At 37.5% G+C, this 23185-nt stretch overlaps 1 protein-coding gene across 1 annotated transcript; it reads right to left on the bottom strand.

Moving 5' to 3' along the window:
* Positions 1-2690: 2690 nt before the first annotated feature.
* On the bottom strand, positions 2691-21977 carry LOC121735989 (transketolase-like protein 2). The gene is made up of 13 exons (XM_042127001.1): positions 21786-21977; positions 16841-16958; positions 16140-16357; positions 15874-16024; positions 14198-14425; positions 13448-13635; positions 12632-12703; positions 11661-11784; positions 10508-10656; positions 9671-9788; positions 7914-8025; positions 6959-7078; positions 2691-3215 (listed from the first exon to the last, which is right to left on the bottom strand). The coding sequence occupies exons 1-13, from the start codon at positions 21881-21883 to the stop codon at positions 3043-3045; spliced, it is 1869 nt and encodes a 622-aa protein (XP_041982935.1). The 5' UTR covers positions 21884-21977; the 3' UTR covers positions 2691-3042.
* Positions 21978-23185: the final 1208 nt, after the last annotated feature.

Here is a 23185-nt window from a genome sequence, read left to right as displayed (position 1 = left end):
TGACAGCTCGACATTGTTGCTCTATTCCGTTAGGTATATTAACTTTATGGTTTAGAATTAAGAAATTGAGCTTCCAACGGTGCTACTTTGTACAAAATTATTTAATATAGCGTAGAGCCAAAGTTTTCACAGTCGTGGAATTTTATTTATGAGCTTTATTTTGTATGTACAGTCAGTAAAGAATTTTGTAAATATTTTGCTTAGAAATTTACAAAATGTTCATCGAATTTGATGTTGTTACTTGACTGTACTGTATTTAAATTATTTATAGGTTAATTTAATGTAAATAATTAAAATATTTAAGTATAATGAAACTTGTAAATACTATATTTTTAATCGCAATTTAGACAATAATAATTTATACATTATGTTGATGTAATTTATTAATTTTAGCCGTTCAAACTAATTTATGATACTAGTTTTTTTATAATTAACAGACTAACTAGCCATAATAGAAATTGTGCCAATTTTTGTTAATAATAGGGTAATGTTAATTGCGGTTAAATTATCATGTTATCTCCAATTTTCGTACTACTGAAAGGCATGATATTTCATAAATGATTAGCATTAACCCATACTGGCAAGAGTGGCTTCAAAACTGTGAACATTGCATTGAAATCGGGCCACTTGCTCCGTTGGTATTTACAAAATTTTTCATTTTATACTATGAAAAATCAAAAACAAAACAGCTCAGCTGACGTTCAGGCGCTTTGCAGACGGCGGGGCGGGGAAGGCTTTATGTCCGCGAATCAGCCGCGGGCATGCCGCGGCGCCAGTGTCCACCGGGCACCTGCAGGGCGGTTTTTTTGCCCGCCGTGTGCGTTGGTAATATAGGATTCCCTTTATGCTATCGTTCGCTGCGAAATTGACCGGCCCGCCCCGCCCCGTCGTCTGCAAAGCGCCTCATTCGACCCGATTTCCATGCAAGAGCAGATTTAGGAATTGAATTTTATTTAAGACTTGTTTTATACTCAATTAATATATGCTAAAGACTTGTGTAGACTCAAACCGTTGTGTATGTTTGTTATTACTTGTTGATGTGGATAAAAATATACTTGGTACACGAGTGATTTAATCAGTAGGTTTAGCATGGACGTAGTCGTAACGCTATATAATGAGAAAGGAAGAATTCTCATTTGAAAATGTTACTAATACTCGTCTTAATTGTTCGTGCTTATCCCAAATAATGTCATAAATCTGTAAAACGCCAATTTTCTCGACTGTACACAATATATTTTACTCACATCAACATCATCTTGGAATCGAGTACATCTAGTCAATAATAATAAGCTGTTGTTATTTTTATACCTAAGTTAAGGAATAAAACTTTTTTTACTAAATAAAACTTTATTAAAAAAACATTCTGTGATCAAACGAAATGCAACAGGAATGTACAACACCAATAAAAACTTAACCATGATTATATGATTTCATTGTCGGAAGACCCCGAGAGTTGCATGTGCGTTAAACATTTCATATAGAATATATGAAGGAACTTAACTTTGAAGCTTTTAGCTTTTTTGAACAGTAGGTCTACTACGAAACCGTTTTGAGACTCATACAATCGGACGAGAATGCCGCGTCCTGCTCTAACAACGTCATTTCACGTTTGTAAAAGTAGGACACAACATTCTCGTACGATTGTTTGAGTCTCAAAACCGTTTCGTGGTACGGGCCCAGGTTACGGACAGAATATTAAGCCTAGGGAGATTGCGCGGCTGTCATTGCTTAGCATTTTTTACAATAAAGTAACAAATGCTGCTTGTCTTTGTCTCGCATATAAGAAAAGTCACATCACAGAAAAGGACGGTCAACTGCAAATAGTTATACGCTGTGTTAATATCGATTGATGATCGCCGCACATTCTCCAGTATGAAAAGGCCAATAAAGTCAAAATCTATTCCACTAGGCATAAGAATATCTGTATTAAAATATGTAGTACTAAGTCTGTAAGCAAAACTGACGAAATATATCTATTTAAGGCACATGATAGTTCGGCATAAACTTATGTAGAATTTACATGTATCAATTCCTATCTTTATTATAGCTAGTGGAATAAACGTCAAACGTTGGTCCCAGAAAAATAAGAACCATAGTGTGACCAAGTTTCTAATAGTTTTTGAGTTTTGACAGTATTTTTTCATCTGTCATCTGCTCCATTTATTGTCAAAACCATTAGCAAATTGGTTTCACTGTACTTTTTCTTACGAACTAAGTTTATAGTTGTGCGTACAAGGCACTATTACCATAATATAGTAACACTTAAAACATTAGATACAAGAGTAGATAGGAACGGTTAGATTTTTTAGGAATGTTGCAATCAGACTATATTGTGTGGAAAATTAAATGAGACCTTTACAGTATTACAAAATGTTTGTGACTTCGACAATAGATATACAATCTTTCGGAAAAAAACATAGCCAAATAAAAAACATGAACTTACATTGTGATGGATTCTTTTACAACGCCATCTATCGTCCGTAAAGTTGAACATTAAAAAAACATTTCTGATGTGCCAAGGTTGTTCGTTCATATCGAGGGTTTTACCGATTCAGGTTATAGCCTACTCGCGTTAAAAAAGAGGGCAATCTAAATTAACAGACGTAACCCTTCTGAATGGTAAAATTTTCAACATGAATAAATTAATTAAAACGGCCAAAATGTCATCGCTTCGATTTACTCTTTTTTATCGCGAGGAGACTATAGTTTATGGGATTTTTTCCTTAATTAACTTCTCGCGCGAGCTCCAAGGAATAGATCTTTAAAAAAAAAACAACAACATACAAAGACCACTGCTAGCTCATAAGCAGTGATCGGAGTGGATGGAGCTGTGTATTAGCTATATCATAGATCATAGAATAATATTACTTCATTATTAGTATTCATTACTCCCCGAATCCCAGGAAATTTCATTACTTCAATGTTTGAGGTCAATAATTCCTTAACTATACCAACTCCGATCTATACTCCTCGGAGCTCGCGCGCGGAACCACAGCTATACGGCTGACAGCTGTATAGCTAACAGTTATACAGCTAACAGCTTTACAGCTTTAGCACCTCCTGTGCAGCCGCCACGATATGCGGCGCGGAGATGCCGTAGCGGTCGAGCAGCACGGCGGGCGGGCCGGAGCGCGGCACCTCGCGCACGCACAGATGCTTCACCAACACGTTCTTCTCTAGGGCCAAGGACGAGAGAACTGCTTCGCCGAGACCACCTGGAATATGATAGTGAGTTAGATAAAATAAATTTTGTCAATATAAGTCATTTTATTAATGCCTTTTTATTTATAACCTGACTGGACTTATGTTGGCTAAAACTAGAATATGATAGTGAGTTAGATAAAATAAATTTTGTCAATATAAGTCATTTTATTAATGCCTTTTTATTTATAACCTGACTGGACTTATGTTGGCTAAGACTAGAACTAAAACGCTTGGTGAGTTTTCATTCAAAAATAAAAATTACAGAAAGAAAGAAAGAAATCTAGATAGATTAGAAAGAGTAGAATATAATGAGTATCAGAATAAATTGGGCGAATATTTGAGAGAAACTAAATTCATGTCTTCGAAGTTGGGTTCAAAACGCCTTCGTAAATTTTTAATGTCTAATTAACTTACGAAAATGCTGCTAAAACTATTTGAAAGTAGAGTTAATATTTCAAAAGTTATTATAAAAAAAAGTACCAAATTATGAAATTTTTGCGTGTCGTTTCGATACTGCCGCTTACAATTTATTATTTATAAAAAAAAAATGAGCTAGAAAGGATTAAAAATTTAATGTTAATTGGAAGATAAAGAACTAATAAACTATCCGATACCAACAAATAACACATCAACTCACATTTAATAACTAAAAATTTTATTTTTAAAATGTTCATAAAATTCGCGTCATTGTCCTGCGGATTGTTTGTTTTGAATGCCTTGCCGACATACTCAACGTGAAACCTATTTTGCGATAAAATCTGCTGGCTCACTTTATTTGATCGCAGTGCTTTGGTGTGGATAGAGATCTTCGTTTTATACAGGTGAGTCTTTGAAATACGTTCTACGAAAATTTCCAAATAAGACGTCATTTACATTTCTCGATGTGTGCCAACATTTGTCTGTTTTTCACTACTTTTTTTTATACCAAGTTATAAAACATTTCTAAGTTCTTAATAATTTTCTTAGTTTTCTTTATATCAATACTTAATTATAAACGAATTTAGTCAATTCCTCATTTTCCTGAACGTCTTTTTCCTGAATAGCCCTAAAAATATAATGACGATCATTCAGGATAATGACCAAATTTGTAACTGTATTTCAGGAAAACAGGGACAAATATATCGAATCGATGCAATGTCGATATTACAATTAGGTAGTTATTTGATACATTTTCGAAAAATAGTAATAGAATAGTAAGAAAAGTAGTAAAAATGTTATCTACACTTCAATATTATAAAGCAGGAGAGGTTGTTTGTTTGTTTGTTTGAACGCGTTAATCTCAGGAACTACTAGTCCGATTTGAAAAATTCTTTCAGTGTTAGATAGCCCATTTATCGAGGAAGGCTATAAGCAATATTTTATCACGCCAAGAATAATAGGAACGAAGAAATAGAGGAAAATGTGGAAAAAACGGAGGGAAATTATTTGAAAGGGCTTATTTGAACGCGCTTATCTCAGGAACTACTGGTCCGATTTGAAAAATTCTTTCAGTGTTAGATAGCCCATTTATCGAGGAAGGCTATAAGGAATATTTTATCACGCCAAGAATAATAGGAGCGAAGAAATAGAGGAAAATGTGAGAAAAACGGGGGGAAATTATTTGAAAGAGGGCTTATTTGAACACACTAATCTCAGGAACTACTGGTCCGATTTGAAAGATTCTTTCAGTGTTAGATAGCCTATTTATAGAGGAAGGCTATAGGCTATATTTTTTCACGCTAAGACTAATAGGAGCTAAGAAATAGAGGAAAAAATGAAAAAAACAGGGGAAATTATTTGAAGGGGCTTATCTCACGAGCTACTGGAGCAATTTTTCTGTTATTTGGTAAAGATAACTGACAAGAATTAAGAAATTGACCACGTGAAGGATCATAGGCTATTTTTTGTGCCCTAATTTGTCTGTGAAATATCTAATTTACGCGAGCGAAGCCGCGCGGAACGTTTGATAATAAAATATTATTTGAGAAATAATAAATAGGTATCAGAATTATTATTATTTAACAGGTGTACATTTTTTATTGCAGGTGACTCAAAAAGGTAGAATATATTTTTTAAAGGCAGATTTTGGTATTAGCTATATTTTAGGAAATACATTTTTATAATAAATTAACACTTTTACTAACATACAAGTTTTATTGAAAATCCTATTTTTTACTTATAATAATAATAACCCCCACACCGGTTTCGGTGACGGTGGCTGGTTTCATTGAAACCAGGCCAGTTACGCAAGAGTAATTTTATAGTGCCCAAGTGTGTGCGCAGTACACATAAGCACTCTCTATTCCTTTTAACTCTCATAACCCAGTGGGACGGACGACCGACACGACTGGCGAGAGATGCGCAGGACCGACTTTTACATGCCCATCCGTGATCCGACGCATGGATCATCTTACTTGTCAGACCTTATTTTCCTGTTCTGAGTGTCAGACAATCAGGTGATCAGCTTGCAATGTCCTAAGTCCTTACTAAACTTGGAAATAACAATTAACAATATGTTTCCAACGCGGGAATCAAACCTCTGAATCAAGAGCCACGCTCTGGACCACTGGACCACGGAGGCGTTTATAATAATAATAATCAGCACGAATATGGATAAGATTTTTAAAATAATCATTATTCTCAACAGATTGTCATTATTCTAAGTAAACACGTCATTTTCCACAAATTTTGTCATTGTCATGAACAACAGTTTTTACTTAATATTAAGTATCTCTTAAATTATTTAATTTTTTTTCGTGACTCTTACAGAAAGGTAATTCTATTTCGGTGTCTTTTAAAACCAGAAACATTCAGATCAATATTTAAGGGTTTTTTAAAAAACACAATTTTTGGCCTAAAATAACATTTTGAGTAGATTCACCCTAATACATTTTACTAAGCTAGTCGTAAATGAAATCAAAGAACTTTTTTTAATCAATAAAAAAACGTAAAAAAAGTATATGTCATTACAACACTTGTTATTAAAAATAAACTGTGTTAATTTCATAAAATATAATATTTGTATGAATGTTACTGGCCGCATCCAACAATGTGAAGTTGGTGCGAGTACGACAAACACTTTCTATTGCACTGCAACTTCATTCAGACATTTCATAGAGAAAAGACTGCTCATACAGTTGAGTGCCTATGGTGGGAATCGAACCCACGACCTAAAGATCAGGAGCTAAGCCCTAACCATTAGACCATGGTAGGACTAACCATTGTTATGAATATTTCAGGTATAATGTAACATTTAAAATCTTTTTATTTTAAGGCATTTTTTCGTTAAAAAAATAAATAAGAAAGCCGTCATGCGTGCTAATGTCATAAAGGTCGTAGGAAAAATGTGTTGGCCATTTTAATAACAAGAATTTAGAACTGAAAAAACAGGAATGGTTTATATTTACAGCACACTTTTACATTCTCGCGTTGGAAACGTGTCATTTTCATGGTGTGGGAGGTACTATTAAGTAGTTTTAAGTATAATAAATAATACAATAAAATGACATGTAAGTTAGTCTTTAAGGTCTATATATTATGGGCTAATCTACGTAGGCTAAAATAAATAAATTATAAAAATTAGTAATGTGTCAAGGGACACCCGGATGGATCGAAGTTATAAAAAATCATAGAGGAATGGTAGAATTTCAAATTTCCCGCCAGTTGACGTCATCGCCACATCAACGCCCTCTGATCAACGTACTTTGCAGGTACTAAAAGTGTCGTTACAACCCGCGATAAAGAACTTCGTTCCAATTACTGTAATGACACTCACCGGCCTGGTAGTGGTCCTCCACGACAACAACTCTGCCGCCGGCGGCGCGCGCGTGCTCCTTCACCGCGGCTTCGTCCAGCGGCTTGATCGTGAACGGGTCCAGCACTCGCGCGTGTACACCTGTAACAGTCACATTATAATGCTACTAGCTGTCCCGGCAAATGTTGTTTTGCCATAATATAAAGTATTTCGCCCATATTATTTTATTGAAGTGACTAAATAAGTATGTCCATCGCTATCCCATCGCACAAACAATGGTCGCCGTCAGTCTCGAGTTGTAATAATTTACTATTATTTATTCAACAAATGCACTTATCAATATAAAAAGTAGATGTTGTCCGATTCTCAACCCTAGCCGATATGCTCGCTAAGATTAACGAAAATCGGTCGAGCTGTTTCAGAGGAGTTCAATTACTCACACCGTAACATGAGAATTTAATATATTAGATTACAGTTTTTATTATTTTATTGTTAGATAATTTATTTAAAGGCAGTTTGTGGACCTTGATAACTCGATCGGGTAGTTTAAAGTCAGGCTGTTAGATCACGTCTAAGTGTTTAAACTATAAACACACTAGGCCGAAGTTACGCGGCGTAAATTCCGCATGATTACACCCGCAATGTACTTTAAATTGCCGACGACACACTATTCCGTCGCGTTCCGTCCGTATTTCGTATGCGTTTGACATTGCGGGCGTAATTTACGCCGCGTAACTTCGGCCTAGTGAGTTTAGACACTTACATTGACTAGATATAACCCCCACTTTATTTTTATTTAACATGCTGCACGATGCCTCCAGATGAAATGAAATAACAAATCATCCCCCTAATTTTTTAGGGGGGCTTTAGACCTTGAGCGCCCACATGGGGGCGCATAGACCCTAGGTCTACATAGCGGTACCTAGTGGCAAACGGAATATCAAAAACCCTCATCGAACAGGTCAGTAGCACGTACCTTTAGCGGCGAGTTGGTCAGCTGCGGCGAGAGCCTCGTGCAGCGTGACGCCGGCGCCGATAAGCAGCACGCCGTCGTTGTTGGACGACCGCACCAACTTCGCCTCACCCACCTGGAATATGGTATTATGTAGTAATGGAAATTAATTTCATTAACATGCTAATTTTGATGTAACAGCATGCTACGTGCTTTGCTATTTGCTAAAAACGCGGCGTCGTGAATTATCGGTTCGCATCGCACCGCTCGCGTCGAGTATTATTTCGCATCGAGTGAAAAATAGCAGTTCATTAACAGTTAGCGCCGCGGTGCGTAACAGCGCGGACGTGAATTTTTTATCATAATCGCAATCGATTGCTGCGCACGATACTATTAGCAATCGTATTTTTTGGCAAGTACTTACGATTAATTTAATTATTGCTAATGGGCATTTAACAATTAATATTGATTGCTAATGCTATTTTTACCAACACTAGGTAGAAGTGATGATTTACATGATGATGGAACAAAAATACTCTACAAAAACTTGTCAATGCCTCACAGAATTGAGTATTGATTCACTCGTTAAAAGTAGAAGAAGCGACTTAGCTATGTATAAAAGTTAGACCGTCTAAAACTTACGATTAGTAGTAATAATCTGGGATATTATAAATGCGAAAGTATCTCTGTCTTTCTGTCTGTCTGTCTCGCTTTCACGCCAAAACTACCAAACCGATTGTTATGAATTTTTGTATACAGATAGTCTAAAGCCTGAGAAAGGACACGGGCTACTTTTTTTACTGAAAAAAAGGGTTGTAAGGGGGTGAAAATGCGCAAATTTGTTCAAATTAAGTTGGTTCCAAAAATTCATAATAGATGGCACCGTGCATCTCCTACATCGCGCTGACGCTTGCTCAAAAGTCTTTCTATAAGAGGTGGTATCATCTTATATTCAGGTTTCGATTTTTTTCGATTGTTATTTCTATTCTACGTTTTTAAATAACTCAGTACTTTATCTATGCAGTGACGTAGACCTTAAACCTATCAATGATAAGTAGTTTATGGGTAAAGTTGTGTAATTGGGGGGCTAAATAAGTTTTAAATATAAAGCTTAATTTAAAAAAAAAAATTATGTGCACACTGCACGGCTGTTTTGATTTAAGGTGTACCAAGGTTTTTTTATAAAAGCTTTTGACACCAATTTTGTTGACATCGCGCGCTATAAACTGAAGTCCACGCGGACGAAGTCGCGGGCAACAGCTAGTATAATAATAAATATTAATATTATAATAATATAATTGTGTACTTAGGTTAGGGTGCTTTTTCTGGCATGCGCATGATCCGTACTCCGGTGATAACCTGAGCGCGGATCTGGGACCGTACCACGAAACCGTTTTGAGACTCAAACAAACGTACGAGAATGCACTTTAAAACGTAAAATGACCTTGTTAGAGCAGGACGCGACATTCTCGTCCGATTGTTTGAGTCTCAAAACTGTTTCGTAGTAGGCCTACTGGTCCGCATGCGGGTGACAAGATACTTTTCCTGCGCGCGTGTTGCCCGCATGACACGAAAAACATATAAAAAATGACGAGCTACTTTAATGCGGACAAAATCCGCGCGCGGGCGATAACACGCAAAACAGGAGAAGCGCCCTAAATACGTGTTAGTACTTAGTGTTAGTTTTAGTATAAATGTATGTTAGTCTATAACTTATAAGGTATTTATAATATGGGCCAAAATGCCTGATTTAAATAAATAAATAAATATTATGTTCTTACCTTGAACTGGGCGTCGTTGGGGTAGAGTATGGCGGTGTTGGGTCGCGAGGTGCGGATGTAACAGATGCCGCGCGTGTTCGCCGCCAGCTCCACCGCGCGCTCGCACGACACCGCGTCGCTGTAACGTACATGAAGTTATAAAATAAGAAACGTGACAATCAATCATAGAAACTGTGTGTGATGTAGATTTATATGGATAAGCCGTCTAGTACGTCGTACGACGCGCGCTGCTCGTACTAGACGGTTTATCCATATAAATCTACTTATACATTGTCACACGCCGCTGCCGCTCCCGCCCCGCTGCCCGCTGATTTCGAGACTGAAGCCTAATGGTAGCGCGACCGACCAAAATTCAAATATGCCATTTTTTTTTATGAAATAAGAGGGTGAACGGGTCACCTGATGGAAAGCAACTTCCGTCGCCCATGGACACTCGCAACATCAGAAGAGCTGCAGGTGCGTTGCCGGCCTTTTACAAGGGACTAGGGGAGAGTAGGGAAGGAAATAGGGGAGGGTAGGGAAGAGAAAAGGGTAGGGTAGGGGATTGGGCCTCCGGTAAACTCACTCACTCGGCGAAACACAGCGCAAGCGCTGTTTCACGCCGGTTTTCTGTAAGAACGTGGTATTTCTCCGGTCGAGCCGGCCCATTCATGCCGAAGCATGGCTCTCCCACTTTATGAACTAGGATCATCTTACTTGAGCCTGCATTGTCCTAACCAAACTTGGACATAACATGTTTCCAACGCGGGAATCGAACCCACGACCTCCGACTCAAGAGCCGCGTTCTCAATCACTGGAGCACGGAGGCGTCAGTATTACATTAATGAGTATACTAACGACGGGTAGAAGACCGTGGCGGTGGGCACGGCGCGGAACAGAGCGAGGTCTTCGAGCCCCATCTGCGAGGGGCCGTCTTCACCGATGCTGACTCCACAGTGCGACCCTACCAGGTTCATGTCAGACTGACTGATCGCGCCCATGCGGATCTAGAAATGTTAAAGATTAGTTAGCTCATAGTCATAGCACGCGCGAGTGAATCACAACAAAAACTTGAGAGGTGTCAAGGGACACCCGGATGCAACGAAGTTATAGAAAAAAAATATTAATGAATAGTACCGCCACCCCACCCAGCTAAAACAATTCAAATTTCCCGCCATAGAGGAATGGTAGAATTTTAAATTTCCCACCAGTTGACGTCACATCAACTGGTGGGAAATTTAAAACGCCCTCTGCCCTACTTCACAGGTACTAAAAAAGTGTCGTTACAACTTTTTTCGTCTAGCCCCTTTTCGCAACCCGTGATAAAAAACTTCGTTCCAAAAGCTAATATTTTCCGCTTTAAAAGAATCATACAATTGAACTGATGCTGTCGTCTGAGATATTAGTAAAGTCCTTTAAAAGGCAAAAACAACGGAACATTGCACATTATACGGCAGTTTTACTACAAGACATTTTCCCCTTTTTACTTATAAAGGGGAGGAAATGCCTTATAACACTTGCAAACTAGTAAGAAAGCATTTTAATATCATCTTTTTGATATGCCCTAGGAAACAAAGGCAGATGGCGGATCTATGTATTTTGGTTGGGTTATGTTAAACCCAGCCGATAGACCATTACCGTTACCGGCCCGAGCCTCGCAAGTAGGGTTGCCAGGTCGCTAAACCGAAAAGCCGGACATAGCGGCTGCTATGCCAGCTGGCTAGCTGGCCGGACATTTTTACAAAAAAAAAAAAAACCCGCTATCGAGTACTTAAAAACTGAAATCTTAGTGTAGCAATACGTTCGTAATTTTTTGATTTATTAAAACAATTTAACATACTTTCATATAAAGTTATTGATTCAAAGCTCTACAAAAGCCGGACTCCTCTTAATTTTGGCCGGACAAGTAATCAAAAAGCCTGACTGTGTCCGGCTTTATCCGGACGGCTGGCAATCCTACTCGCAAGGCTGCTCGCTTGGTTAGTACGCGACTTATCAATGTCTTTTTTACCTGGTCGAATGTCCGCGTGAAGAACGCGGCGAATGTGGACGCGAAGACGACGCAGCGCTGGCGGCACGCCATGCCTGTGGCCACGCCCACCAGGTTCTGCTCCGCGATGAAACACTCCACGTACCTGCGGGGAGTACGTGTTACTCGTGGGATAAAATATAGAGACATACCTTACTAATAAACATGTTTATTTATTTCTAGCTGTCCCGGCAAACGTTGTTTTGCCATATTAATAGTATTTCGCCCATATCTTATATCTTTAAACGAGCAATTCTTGTATATATATAATTGGAATCTCGGAATCGGCTCCAACGATTTTCATGAAAATTAGTATATATTTTATTTATTTAAGTAATACAAATTATAACTTATGTCTAATTGAGAGTGTACCATAAACCTGCAAGGTTTGTCTGGTACAGCTTAGAAAGTTCACCACGCGCAACATTTTATCACTATAATCTAGTAAGAAACTAATAAACAAATAAACTTATCCAATAATCTATTGACTAAAGTTATTCATCCTTCACGGGGAAGTACAGCTAATAACAAATATAGTGTAGTATAAACTAAAAATGATGTATTTTGCAGTTGCAAATAAAAACATTATTACAATTTAATTTGCTAAACTACATCATAGGGGGTTTCGGGGGCGATAAATCGATCTAGCTAGGAATAATTTTTAGAAAATGTCATTTAATTCGTGTTTTTTCGAATACCGAGCAAAGCTCGGTCAAATAGCTAGTAATTTTAATGAAGTGACTAAATAATTATGACACTTAATTTAGTTCAATTACGCGCACCGTGACACGAGAATTTTGTATATAAGATTAAATACACATATTAATTATCATCACGGGACAACCTAATACAAAAGGTGTACAAAAGGTAACCACTCGGAAGGAGTCCAATTTTCACTTATACCAAAAAGATATGTTTAATACATTTTATTTTGTAAGGATGTAATATCTTACCTTTCAGGGTAGGCGTTGCGCAACTTGTCACTGAAGGTAGAGTTCTTGGTGTCACCGTCCAAAGCGATTACTCTGGAACATTTATAATTGATTTTTAATTACATATCCATCTAACACAAATTATACATGCTCTGCTACCTTTATACTACGCTTCAATAAATTAAAGACATATTTTGCGACTGGACACCGAGCACGATTTTAACTGTTTGTATTTTGTTATGAAAATATACACAGGATGAAATACTAAACAACTAACAGAAGGTAATGTGTGTCACATATTGTTAGGGTTCCATACCCAAAGGGTAAAAACGGGGCCCTATTACTAAGACTTCATTGTCTGTCTGTCCATCTCCAGTCTGGATATCAGTAACCGCTATAGCTAGACTTCTGAAATTTTCACAGATTGTGTATTTCTATTGCCGCTATAACAATAAATACTAAATACAAAATAAAATGAATGATTAAGGGGGGCTCTCATACAATAAACATGATTTTTTTTTGCTTTTTTGCTCGATATCAATAATGGTAACAAGTTGGCACTTGAAATTTTCACCAAATCTTTACTTACATGTGAACTTTAATAATTGATAAAAAAATAAAAAATATATTAAAGGGGGCTCCCATACAAAAAACACAAAATTTTGTCTACTTTCGCTTTATAGCGGCACGGAACCCTTCGTGCCCGAGTCCTACTCACACTTGGCTGATTATTTCCTTTTGTCTCTATTGTAAAAGTTTTTGTACCAAGGATCTAATTTTAGTTCATCCCACCTTAGTCCTTTTTAGGGTTCCGTAGTTTCTTTTTTATCTCATTACCTCTGGTTAGAATCAGCGATCTTCTTGAGCGCGGTGCCGTACGCGAGGCGCGTGGCGACGGCGTCACCCGCCTTGTACGCCGGAGGGGCTGACATGGTTATGTCCTGGATGTGGACGGCCGGCGCCTCCGCCAGCGGGGGCCGCGGGGTAAACTTGATGGACGGGTTCTTGATCTGGGATTGGAGATGCTGCGGGCGGAAAGGTTTAAATTAACACCCGATGCATGTTGTACCCAAATTCAAATGGACCCTATGATTTTAGGGGCTAGGTTTAAATTATCTTAATTTTATTTGCCTAATAAGTCTTTGCTGTTGTAGGTCGGTTTGTATCAGTGTTGCCAGATGGTCTCGGCGACTTCCCCCTGAACTTATTTGATTTCCCCCCAGAAATATCCTATTTTGCCCCTATCTCGGTCGATAACCCCCTAAACCTAGCTAAATCTAGGGGGAAATCCCGATATTTTGCCTCTATTTTGCCCCTATCTTGGTCGAAAACCCCCTAAATCTAGGGGGAAATCCCCTGATCTGGCAACACTGGTTTGTATTGACAGCACACCAGTCGGCAATAATGGACCATATTAGTAACAAGGTAAGTTTCAAACTTCAAATTACCTCATCCCCCTCAGCACCTGAAGCCTTGCCGTTGGCAAATGAAAACACAACTTGTACCAACAATAACAAGGTCCAAAGAAACCTGGCCGCTGCTTAATAAAAATAGATCCTCTCACTACAGGAACAAGGTTGAAATTACCTTAATGATCTTATCGCCTTCAGCGCCCAGGGCTTTGCCGTGCCAGTTGTCTTTATCCTCGATGTTGGGGAATCCCCGGCCCTTGTACGTCTTGGCGACGATGGCGGTTGGTCTGCCGGTGGTGGCGGCTGCCGTGTCCAGGGCCTTCACCAGCTCGGAGACGTCGTGGCCGTCCACGACTATGGTGTTCAGACCGAAGGATTCCAGACGAGCTGCGTACACGTCCATCTGGAATGGAAGAGTGCCTAATGTCAAATAACATTTATAGTAGATTTATGAGGGATTTAAGTGGATACACCAAAGGGCTAGAGAAATTGAAAATAGGTATTTTAAAATGTATGTATGTGTGTGTTCCTATGTTTTAATTTTTTTTGTGTATTCTAGCCAGTATTGTTTTCTGGGTGTTTGAACACAGAGGAAAATTTGGCCATTTTTTTGGGTTTTTGAATGTTCATATCTTTTTTATTAATTAAATTATGAAAAAAAAAGAAAACATAGGGACATTGTATTAGTGACCATAGATATTCAGGAAAAAAATTATAACTCTACCGGCATTATCCAGGGAGGAAACAGGGGACAACGTTTGTATGGAAAAACGGCGGTGTGGACTCCTCTTAAGTCCACACTTAATATTATATAAATGCGAAAATATGCTCGTCTGTTACCTCTTCACGCCCAAACCGCTGAACCGATTTTGTTTAAATTTGGTATTGAGATACTTTGATTCCCGGGAAAGGATATAGGGTACTTTTTATCCTGGAAAAGTGTACGGTTCCAGCGCAATAAAGGAATATTCGCGCAACGGAGTTGCTGGCGTCATTTAGTTGCTTATAAGTATACCTAATGGTTTTAGTTGCAAAACTATTGCATATTTACTATTTTGGCGTTAAATATCACCGAAATACTAAGAACTCTTCAGATTAAAGTTACAAATGGATGAAACGATTTTGATGTGGGAGAGCCATGCTTCAGCACGAATGGGCCGGCTCGACCGGAGAAATACCACATTCTCACAGAAAACCGGCGAGAAACAGCGCTTACGCAGTGTTTCGCCGAGTGAGTGAGTTTACTGGAGACCCAATCCCCTACCCTCCCCTATTCCCTTCCCATCCCTACCCTCCCCTATTACCCTATTTCCTCTTAAAAGGCTGGCAACGCACCTGCAGCTCTTCTGATGCTGCGAGTGTCCATGGGCGACGGAAGTTGCTTTCCATCAGGTGACCCGTTTGCTCGTTTGTACCCTTATTTCATTAAAAAATGATGTAGCACAACTTGTCTACAGACCCTTTGGTAATAATAAAAAAGGATCTGTCATTCTCTTTGTGCCAGACATATTTTATGACAAAGCCATTTTACATGACCTTGTCAGTCGTCAAAGTTATGCAGCACAGATTCAATTTTAATCTAAGGCATAAATAGTCAGTACTCAAGATGCATCTCGGTCTCAAGACACAGTTCAGGCTCTGAGATTGGTTGGCTGTCAAAATTTGGACCAATCATAGAGCCGAACCGCGTCTTGAGACCGAGATGCATCTTGAGTACTGACTATTTATAGCGGCCTAAATAAAATTAAAGGCGGCAGTGGCCGGCGAAGTGCAGCGACTCCCACGCACTGCCCTCGGCCGCCTCCCCGTTCGGCGGTCAGACAGACCTACAGACCTGCTCATCATCAGTACCTGGTGCTGCAGCGAGGTGGGCTCGGACTGGCCGAGGCGGTTGACGTCCAGGATGACGACGAGGTTGTCGAGGCGGTAGTGGCCGGCGAAGTGCAGCGACTCCCACACGCTGCCCTCGGCCGCCTCCCCGTCGCCGATTAGGCAGAACACCCTGGAATGATTTGGTTAGTAGTAATGAAAAACATTGAAGATAAAACAGCCAATTATGGCAGAAAAGGAGGTTGTTATGTTCGACTGTGAATGTTTTTTATTCGTAGGGTGCATACCTGTAGGGCGCCTGGTCGAAGTATTTCCCAACATACGCCATACCCGCAGCCACGGCGAGCCCCTGGCCGAGCGAGCCCGTACCCACGTCCACAAAGGACAGACGCGGCGTGGGGTGGCCCTCCAGGTCGGAGTCAACCCGACGTAGCTTGTTCAGCTCGTCCACCGGAAACAACCCGGCTTCAGCCCACGCCGCATATAGGATGGGGGCTGCGTGACCCTGACATAATAATAAATATTATTAGTGTTGTTGTCTAGCTCAATAACCCAACAAGTTAAGTTTTGTTGTCTATAACTCTAGAACGGCTAGACCGTTTGGCTAATTTTGGTTTTAAAATCATTGTGTAAGCAAAAGTTTATGATAGGAAATTACGTATTTATTGAAGTTTTTCGATCCCCTATCTATAGCAAGACATCGTAAGATTTGACAAAAACCAAGCCTCACCCCACATGATATTTGGCTATGATTTGGCAAATACGCGTACCCGTAGTGAAACTTGAAAGCGAGATATCAAGACTTACTATTTTTAACGGACTTCAAAAATGGAGGTTTCTCAACTCAACCTATGATTTTTGTTTGTTCGCCGATAACTTCCGTCGTTTATGAACCGATTTTGATGATTCTTTTTTTGTTGAAAAGAGGACATTTCAGAGACGGTCCCATGATAAAGAAATACTTTATTAAAATTATAATTAATTGTACCTTGGATAGTATGAAGCGGTCGGCGGAGGGGTCGCGGGGCGCGGAGATCTTGTAGCGCATGGTGTGGAAGAACAGCACCGACATTATCTCCGCCATCGACGCGCATGACGTCGGGTGACTGGAATAACAATCAATCAACATCGTCATTAATGTTTCAGAGACAGTATTTCTACAGCCAGATTAACTGTCAGTTTATTTGACTATAAAAGTGCTGTATTGTGTATAATGTTATTACTAGACGTTGCCTGCAACTTCGTATATTACGCGGGAACAGTACATTTTGCCAGAAAGTATTTTCTGGCAAAATGTACTGTTCCCGCTAAAAGTGTAAAAACAACACTTTTATAATATATAAAAATGGATTTTCAATTGTGTTAGTAACGCTAAAACTCGAAAATGGCTGAACGGATTGGGCTAATTTTAGTCTTAAAATATTCGTAGATGTCCAGGGAAGGTTTTAAAGTGACACGAAGTTCACCGGGACAGCTAGTATTTTATAAAAATATCTTTTATCATGTAATGAACCTATTGTTACTAAGATAATAACTATCAAACAGTAATTCAGTGACTGGTGGCATGATTCTCACAAGGTTAGCCTTGATAATGTATTCATTCATCCAGGTCGTAGGTTCAACGCCGTCATGATAACTTTCATTACGTAACAAAGGTTACCTACCGTGTGACATTTTGTTAATATAATCAATGACAAATTGTATCACTATGCAACAGAGAAACAATTACATTGTAGAGTAAAATAATTAGTTATAGTATTTTTTAATGTACACAGTAATCAATAAATAAATGTCATATAAAACTTTTATAGAAATTAAATCATTTATAGGTCTACCAGAATCTGATGGCAATAAGTGAGAAAATAAATTGACTCTAGCAATACCGGGGTAATTGGAATAAACATTTTGATACTTTTTTTCCTTATAGCGGTTTATTCTGTGTGTAAAACATGCAAATATAAAAATTTATCAAATGATCAAGGATATTTTTTGAAAATCTGCCATCGAAATTTGCCATCAGATCCTGGTAGACCTATAATGACATTTTTAGAGGTATGTTATTGTATGAATGTTACTGGCCGCACCCAACAATGTGAAGTTGGTGCGAGTACGACAAACACTTTCTATTGCACTGCAACTTCATGCAAACATCTCATGTAAAAATGTCTGCTGATAGAGTTGTGTGCTTGATTTTTCTTTAATCTTTAAGATAACATTCTTTTAAAACAATTTCTATATTAAAAAATTTCAATGTTTAAGATAAACTGGGGCACTGAGTAGGTCAGTTATTGACAAAGTATATTTTCCCTTAATAAAAAAAAAGTTTCACACTGTTTACAGAATACATTTGTTATAGTTGCATAAAGTTTTATTCTTGTTTGATGGGTCAAAAGTTGCATGACAGACAAGGACAGAGCATTGTCTAATAATAAAAGAAGGAGGGGCATTTCGTACCCACCAATGTAGCACATTGAGACATATACCAAATGAAACGGAAAAAAATAACTTTTTCCTCCCATGGTTTAGATATTTTCAAGCCTTTTCATTTGATATATTTCTCAACGTGCTAAAGTTTGGTTACGGGTCCCATACAAAAATGCCCCTTGTTCTTTGTACTGAATTTTTTTTAAGTAAAAGAGAGTGTAGCTGTATCAAATAGATTATACTAATACTTTTAACTACTTTCATATGTTATATGGATGCTGTTAAACGTTCGTGTGTCATCCCACATCGGACTAGTTTTGAGTAATCGTCGTTTTAAGTTTTTTTGGAATAATCTTTATTTTCTGCTTATTTTAAGCAAAAAAATGTTATTGTGCGGTATCTTTTTTTTGTTGAAATGCGTAGATTATGATTATGAAAAAACATTTTAATTTTACATTCAGTTTTAAGAGAAAACATATAAAAATGGTTAATGCAATATTGCTATAGGGCTTATTACATAGCATTAATGTCCTTTGTGATATTTCACATAAATGCAAAATTCTGATTTGTTCTTTTAATATAAATTTATGTGCTTTAATTTTAACAAAATGTTATAAAATTACCTTGTCACGCCCAAACCGCTGAACCGATTCTTCTGAAATTAGGTATGGAGATACTTTAAGTCCCAGGAAAGGACATGGGGTTCTTTTTATTCCAAAAAAATTTACGGTTCCCAGGCATTAAATAAAAATTATTTTTGCTTATACTGCTACCGGCTACGTGGATTTCGATGATATTTGGTATACAGATACGTTATGTCTCGGGAAAGGAAATAGGATACTTTACATCCGGAAAAGGGTATGGTACCCGTGTGATAAACAAAAATGATTTGTTTTTCTTCTAATCTGCAATCAGTATTTAACTATAAGCAGGTGAGATGTACTACGCATGGCAGGTAGAGTGCTTCTACCACTGTAGATAGCATTACTCATGGTTTACTATATTATAGTTATTTCATTTAAAATATGTCCTTCCTTTTCAGGCGCTTGTTATAATTACGGCTGACGAGGCCAGAAGCTAAAGCGTTCGGGTGGACCTCTAGCCTTTTTTTGTATTTTTCTGACGACCTCAGTATTTCTTCTTTTATGGTGGGTATGCCATGTATGGTAATGTATTTTTATGAACCTCCGTGTTGGTGATGAGCCACGGCGATTTTGAAATCGTTTTTAGTATGATGTTCTGCATTCTTTGTAGGATTGAGATGTTGGAGTTACTCGCACACCCCCATAGTTGAATTCCGTACATCCATACCGGTTTCATGATTGTTTTGTTTTCCAGTGAGACTCCAACGATTTTCATGAAATTTAGTATATAGGGGGTTTCGGGGGCGATAAATCGATTTAGCTAGGAATCATTTTCAGAAAATGTCTTTTTATTCGTGTTTTATCGATAATGGATATACTGAAAAATATGACTCTTCCTGACATCTATTGGCGAATAATAATACTATTTTGTTCAAATTGTTTTAACGACCAGCTGATGGCGTTATTAAGTAACACGAAGTCAATGAGTGTTTGCTATACCGAGCAAAGCTCGGTCATCCAGGTACTATTATTATTAATCAACTTACGGGTAATTTCAGATGTACAATTACTTCATCAATCTGATTAATTTGTAATCTGATTAAAATTACTAATTACTTTTTGCCCAACTCTGCACGTGATAAACTAATTATTTCTACATTAACTAAATTTAATCAAAATCGGTTCTGCAGCTTAAACGCAAATTAATAACGTTTATTGCGTGAAAACCGAACATTTTCCATGATAAAAAATATTATCCTATGTCCTTCTCCAAAACCTTACGTAATATCTACATGTACTGAATATTGATATCATAAGCCAAATTATTTTTTGTTGACTGCGCGGGAACTGTACATCTTCTGGGACAAAAAGTATCTAATGTCGTTTTAATTGATTCAAAGTATCTGTATACAAAATTTTATCAAAATCGGTTCAGCGGTTTAAGCTCAAATCATTTTAGAAACATAGTACATAAGCGCTATATACAAAACCTCACTAAGAGGAATAATTAACCATTTTTGTACTCTAGAATATGCTACAGTGGGTTTTCAAAAAAATGGATTTCACTGTTGTCAACCTTATGTTATAAAGAACAAAACTGCATTATTAACTCAAAACCCGATTTTATGTGGGATGAAACACCAATGCTTAACAGCAGCCATATGTTCATTTACATAAATTTTAAAGCCAGTGGCAAAGTTCAGTTCATGAGTATACATTCAAAGACAGTACTGAGAATCTACAGAATTCAGTATAGCACTCAATCTTTATCCATATACTACATAATCAGCTAAACTTGAGAGTTCTCTAATATCTAAGACACAAAGGATTTAGTGTTAGTATCTAAGATTGCAGACATAGATCAAGATAGATACCGCATGTGTATGTACTTGCGAGGCAATGCTCGTTTTTCGAAAGTCTGTTCTTTAGTCTGCTATCGGAATCTGACGTCAATCGGAATTTAAAAAATGCCTAAATGCCTAATTGTGCCGTATTGAGCTGTAGAAATTCAAATAGAAACTTTGGCCTAGATAATGGACCCATTTCTTATCTTTGGTACGTCACAGTAGGTAGGAAAAAAGTGGCACACTCGTTTTCATACAAATGGAGGGACATGCGGTATCTATCTTGATCTATGTCTGTGGTATAGATGTTGCTGAGCAAATGTAGGGCATTTTCCCCTAGTTAAATGGAGCTTGCTGAGGCTCACTGCTGAGCCCCTGACTCATTAAATAACCAACTACTACAATACTAATGTATAATTAATACTACGGTATAAAAGTTATGAAGTAACAACATAACCAGTTTTGTTACTGTTCAGTTTCCTCATACTTAACCACAAACCTAGTGGAACAATTAGCAACCGCGTCAATTGTTTGCGGTGACTTGCAGTTTTATCACTTATCAATTATCATGGTGTTACAAATATTTGGCCTTGAATGTTTGTCAATGAAATCTTTCGTCGTTATAAAAATAATCAATATTTGCGTGATGTAAGCTCTTGTAATAATATGTGGTTTGCTATTTATACCTTTCCATAAGGAGTAATTCAAAGTTTAAACTTTGTACTTACTTGATTGAATAGGTACCTAAGTAATTATTGCAAGAATTATGAAATTACAAATATTCAAGTTCCAACATTGTACCGGTTGCGCCGGCAAACAATGTAACCAACTAAAGGAAATACTTCCAATTGTAATTTAAATTTAAATGACCCCAAATGACCCAAAACGGGAGCCCGGCCGTGCATTCTTACTAGACCATAAACATGACTAAATTCTCTTCATACAAGACGATGAGTAGACAACTTTGGTAGGTAATTGTAAAATAATACTAAATAAGTTTCCAGCAACCAGTCTGAGACCCTAATAACCTTCATTAGACCTTCATATGCTAAGTAAATATGTTTGAGGTTATTTCACTTACCCGGATTTCGACGCATTGGTGGCCACAATACTGTCGATTCTCAGTTTATTGGCCATGTCCTTGAGGGCTTGGAGGTCTACTTTCTTGTCGTCCTTCATTTTGTCAATATAAATTGATATCTAATAAAATAAATAACAAAATTACCGGTCACACACCACGCGCACAGTTGACAACTGGCCACAGATTACTTACTCTGGCCAAAAATGCCAAATGGCAAATTCCAAAATGCCAAAATAAGCCAATCAGCACACGGCGATTTCGATTGTCACTTTGACAGCTGTCATTTGAAGATGACAACAATTGACATTGACGTTTAATGCTTTTTATATATTTTTGAAAATAGATTGCAAGAATTTATATGCACAATGCCCTTTAAAAATTAAACTGAAATAACTATTCTTACAAAAATAAAATATTAATATAATGTTTAAGTATCGTGTCTGTCTGTCTGTAATTATTGTCCCTTATTTTGATGAAATATTTTGACGATGCAATGATACAGCTATAAGAAATTTTTCCGTTCCAACTTCCAGCTGAATGTAAACGAGTTTCGGCACAGTGGAGTTGCGGCCGTCTTAATATTATTATTGTAGTTTAGGGGCCTGTTTCACCACTTCCTGATAAGTGCCGGATAGGCTATTCACCACTTAACTTGACAGATAAAGTATGGAGAATCTGTCAAAAAAGTTGTGGATAGCCTATCCGGCACTTTATCTGGAAGTGGTGAAGCAGGCCCTTAGTTTACATATTTTTAACTAGTAGCTACAGTATTAACACTAGAAAGACCGGAATTCTGAACTTCCTAGAATGACCAAGAGCGGTCAAATGACCCATCATATGTTTTTACATTTTTTTGTATGTCTTACTATTTTGCTTTTGCATTTTATTGATCATGTAATTATTTATAAATGTAACTAAATTAAATTATAGAACAAATATTCAAGAAAATTATTTAAAAAAGCATTTTATAGACCTGCTACTGATATAATGACATTATAATGTCTCAACAAAATTTATTGGTTTTGTTCCTGTATTTGAGCATAAAAACACCGTTTTTTTTTAGATTTTATATTTTCACATTTTAGCAATAGAATGGTAAAGTTACTCTTGTGTACAGTAATTCACGTCTAGAAGCCATGAACATCTTGATGAAAATACCCTATTGGAGGACAAAACTATTATTTTTTCGTGTCGTATTTTTGGTCACAATATAAAAATATTTTATTACTAAAGCTAAAAAAAGATAAAAAAATATGCTTTAGAAATGAAATATACTTAAAATTAAGATAAATATAACATTTTTTATCATATTTTCATAGAACTACAATTCGCAACCTTTAGTTTGTTATTTGCTTCGTTTGTGTAGGTAAAACAAAAGAAAAAATTAACTCAACATTTTA

Source organism: Aricia agestis, chromosome 18 (genome assembly GCF_905147365.1).
Source record: "Aricia agestis chromosome 18, ilAriAges1.1, whole genome shotgun sequence".
Classification (NCBI taxonomy): domain Eukaryota; kingdom Metazoa; phylum Arthropoda; class Insecta; order Lepidoptera; family Lycaenidae; genus Aricia; species Aricia agestis.
The sequence above is the reverse complement of the archived record's forward strand: the minus strand, read 5'-3'. Positions and strand labels throughout refer to the sequence as shown.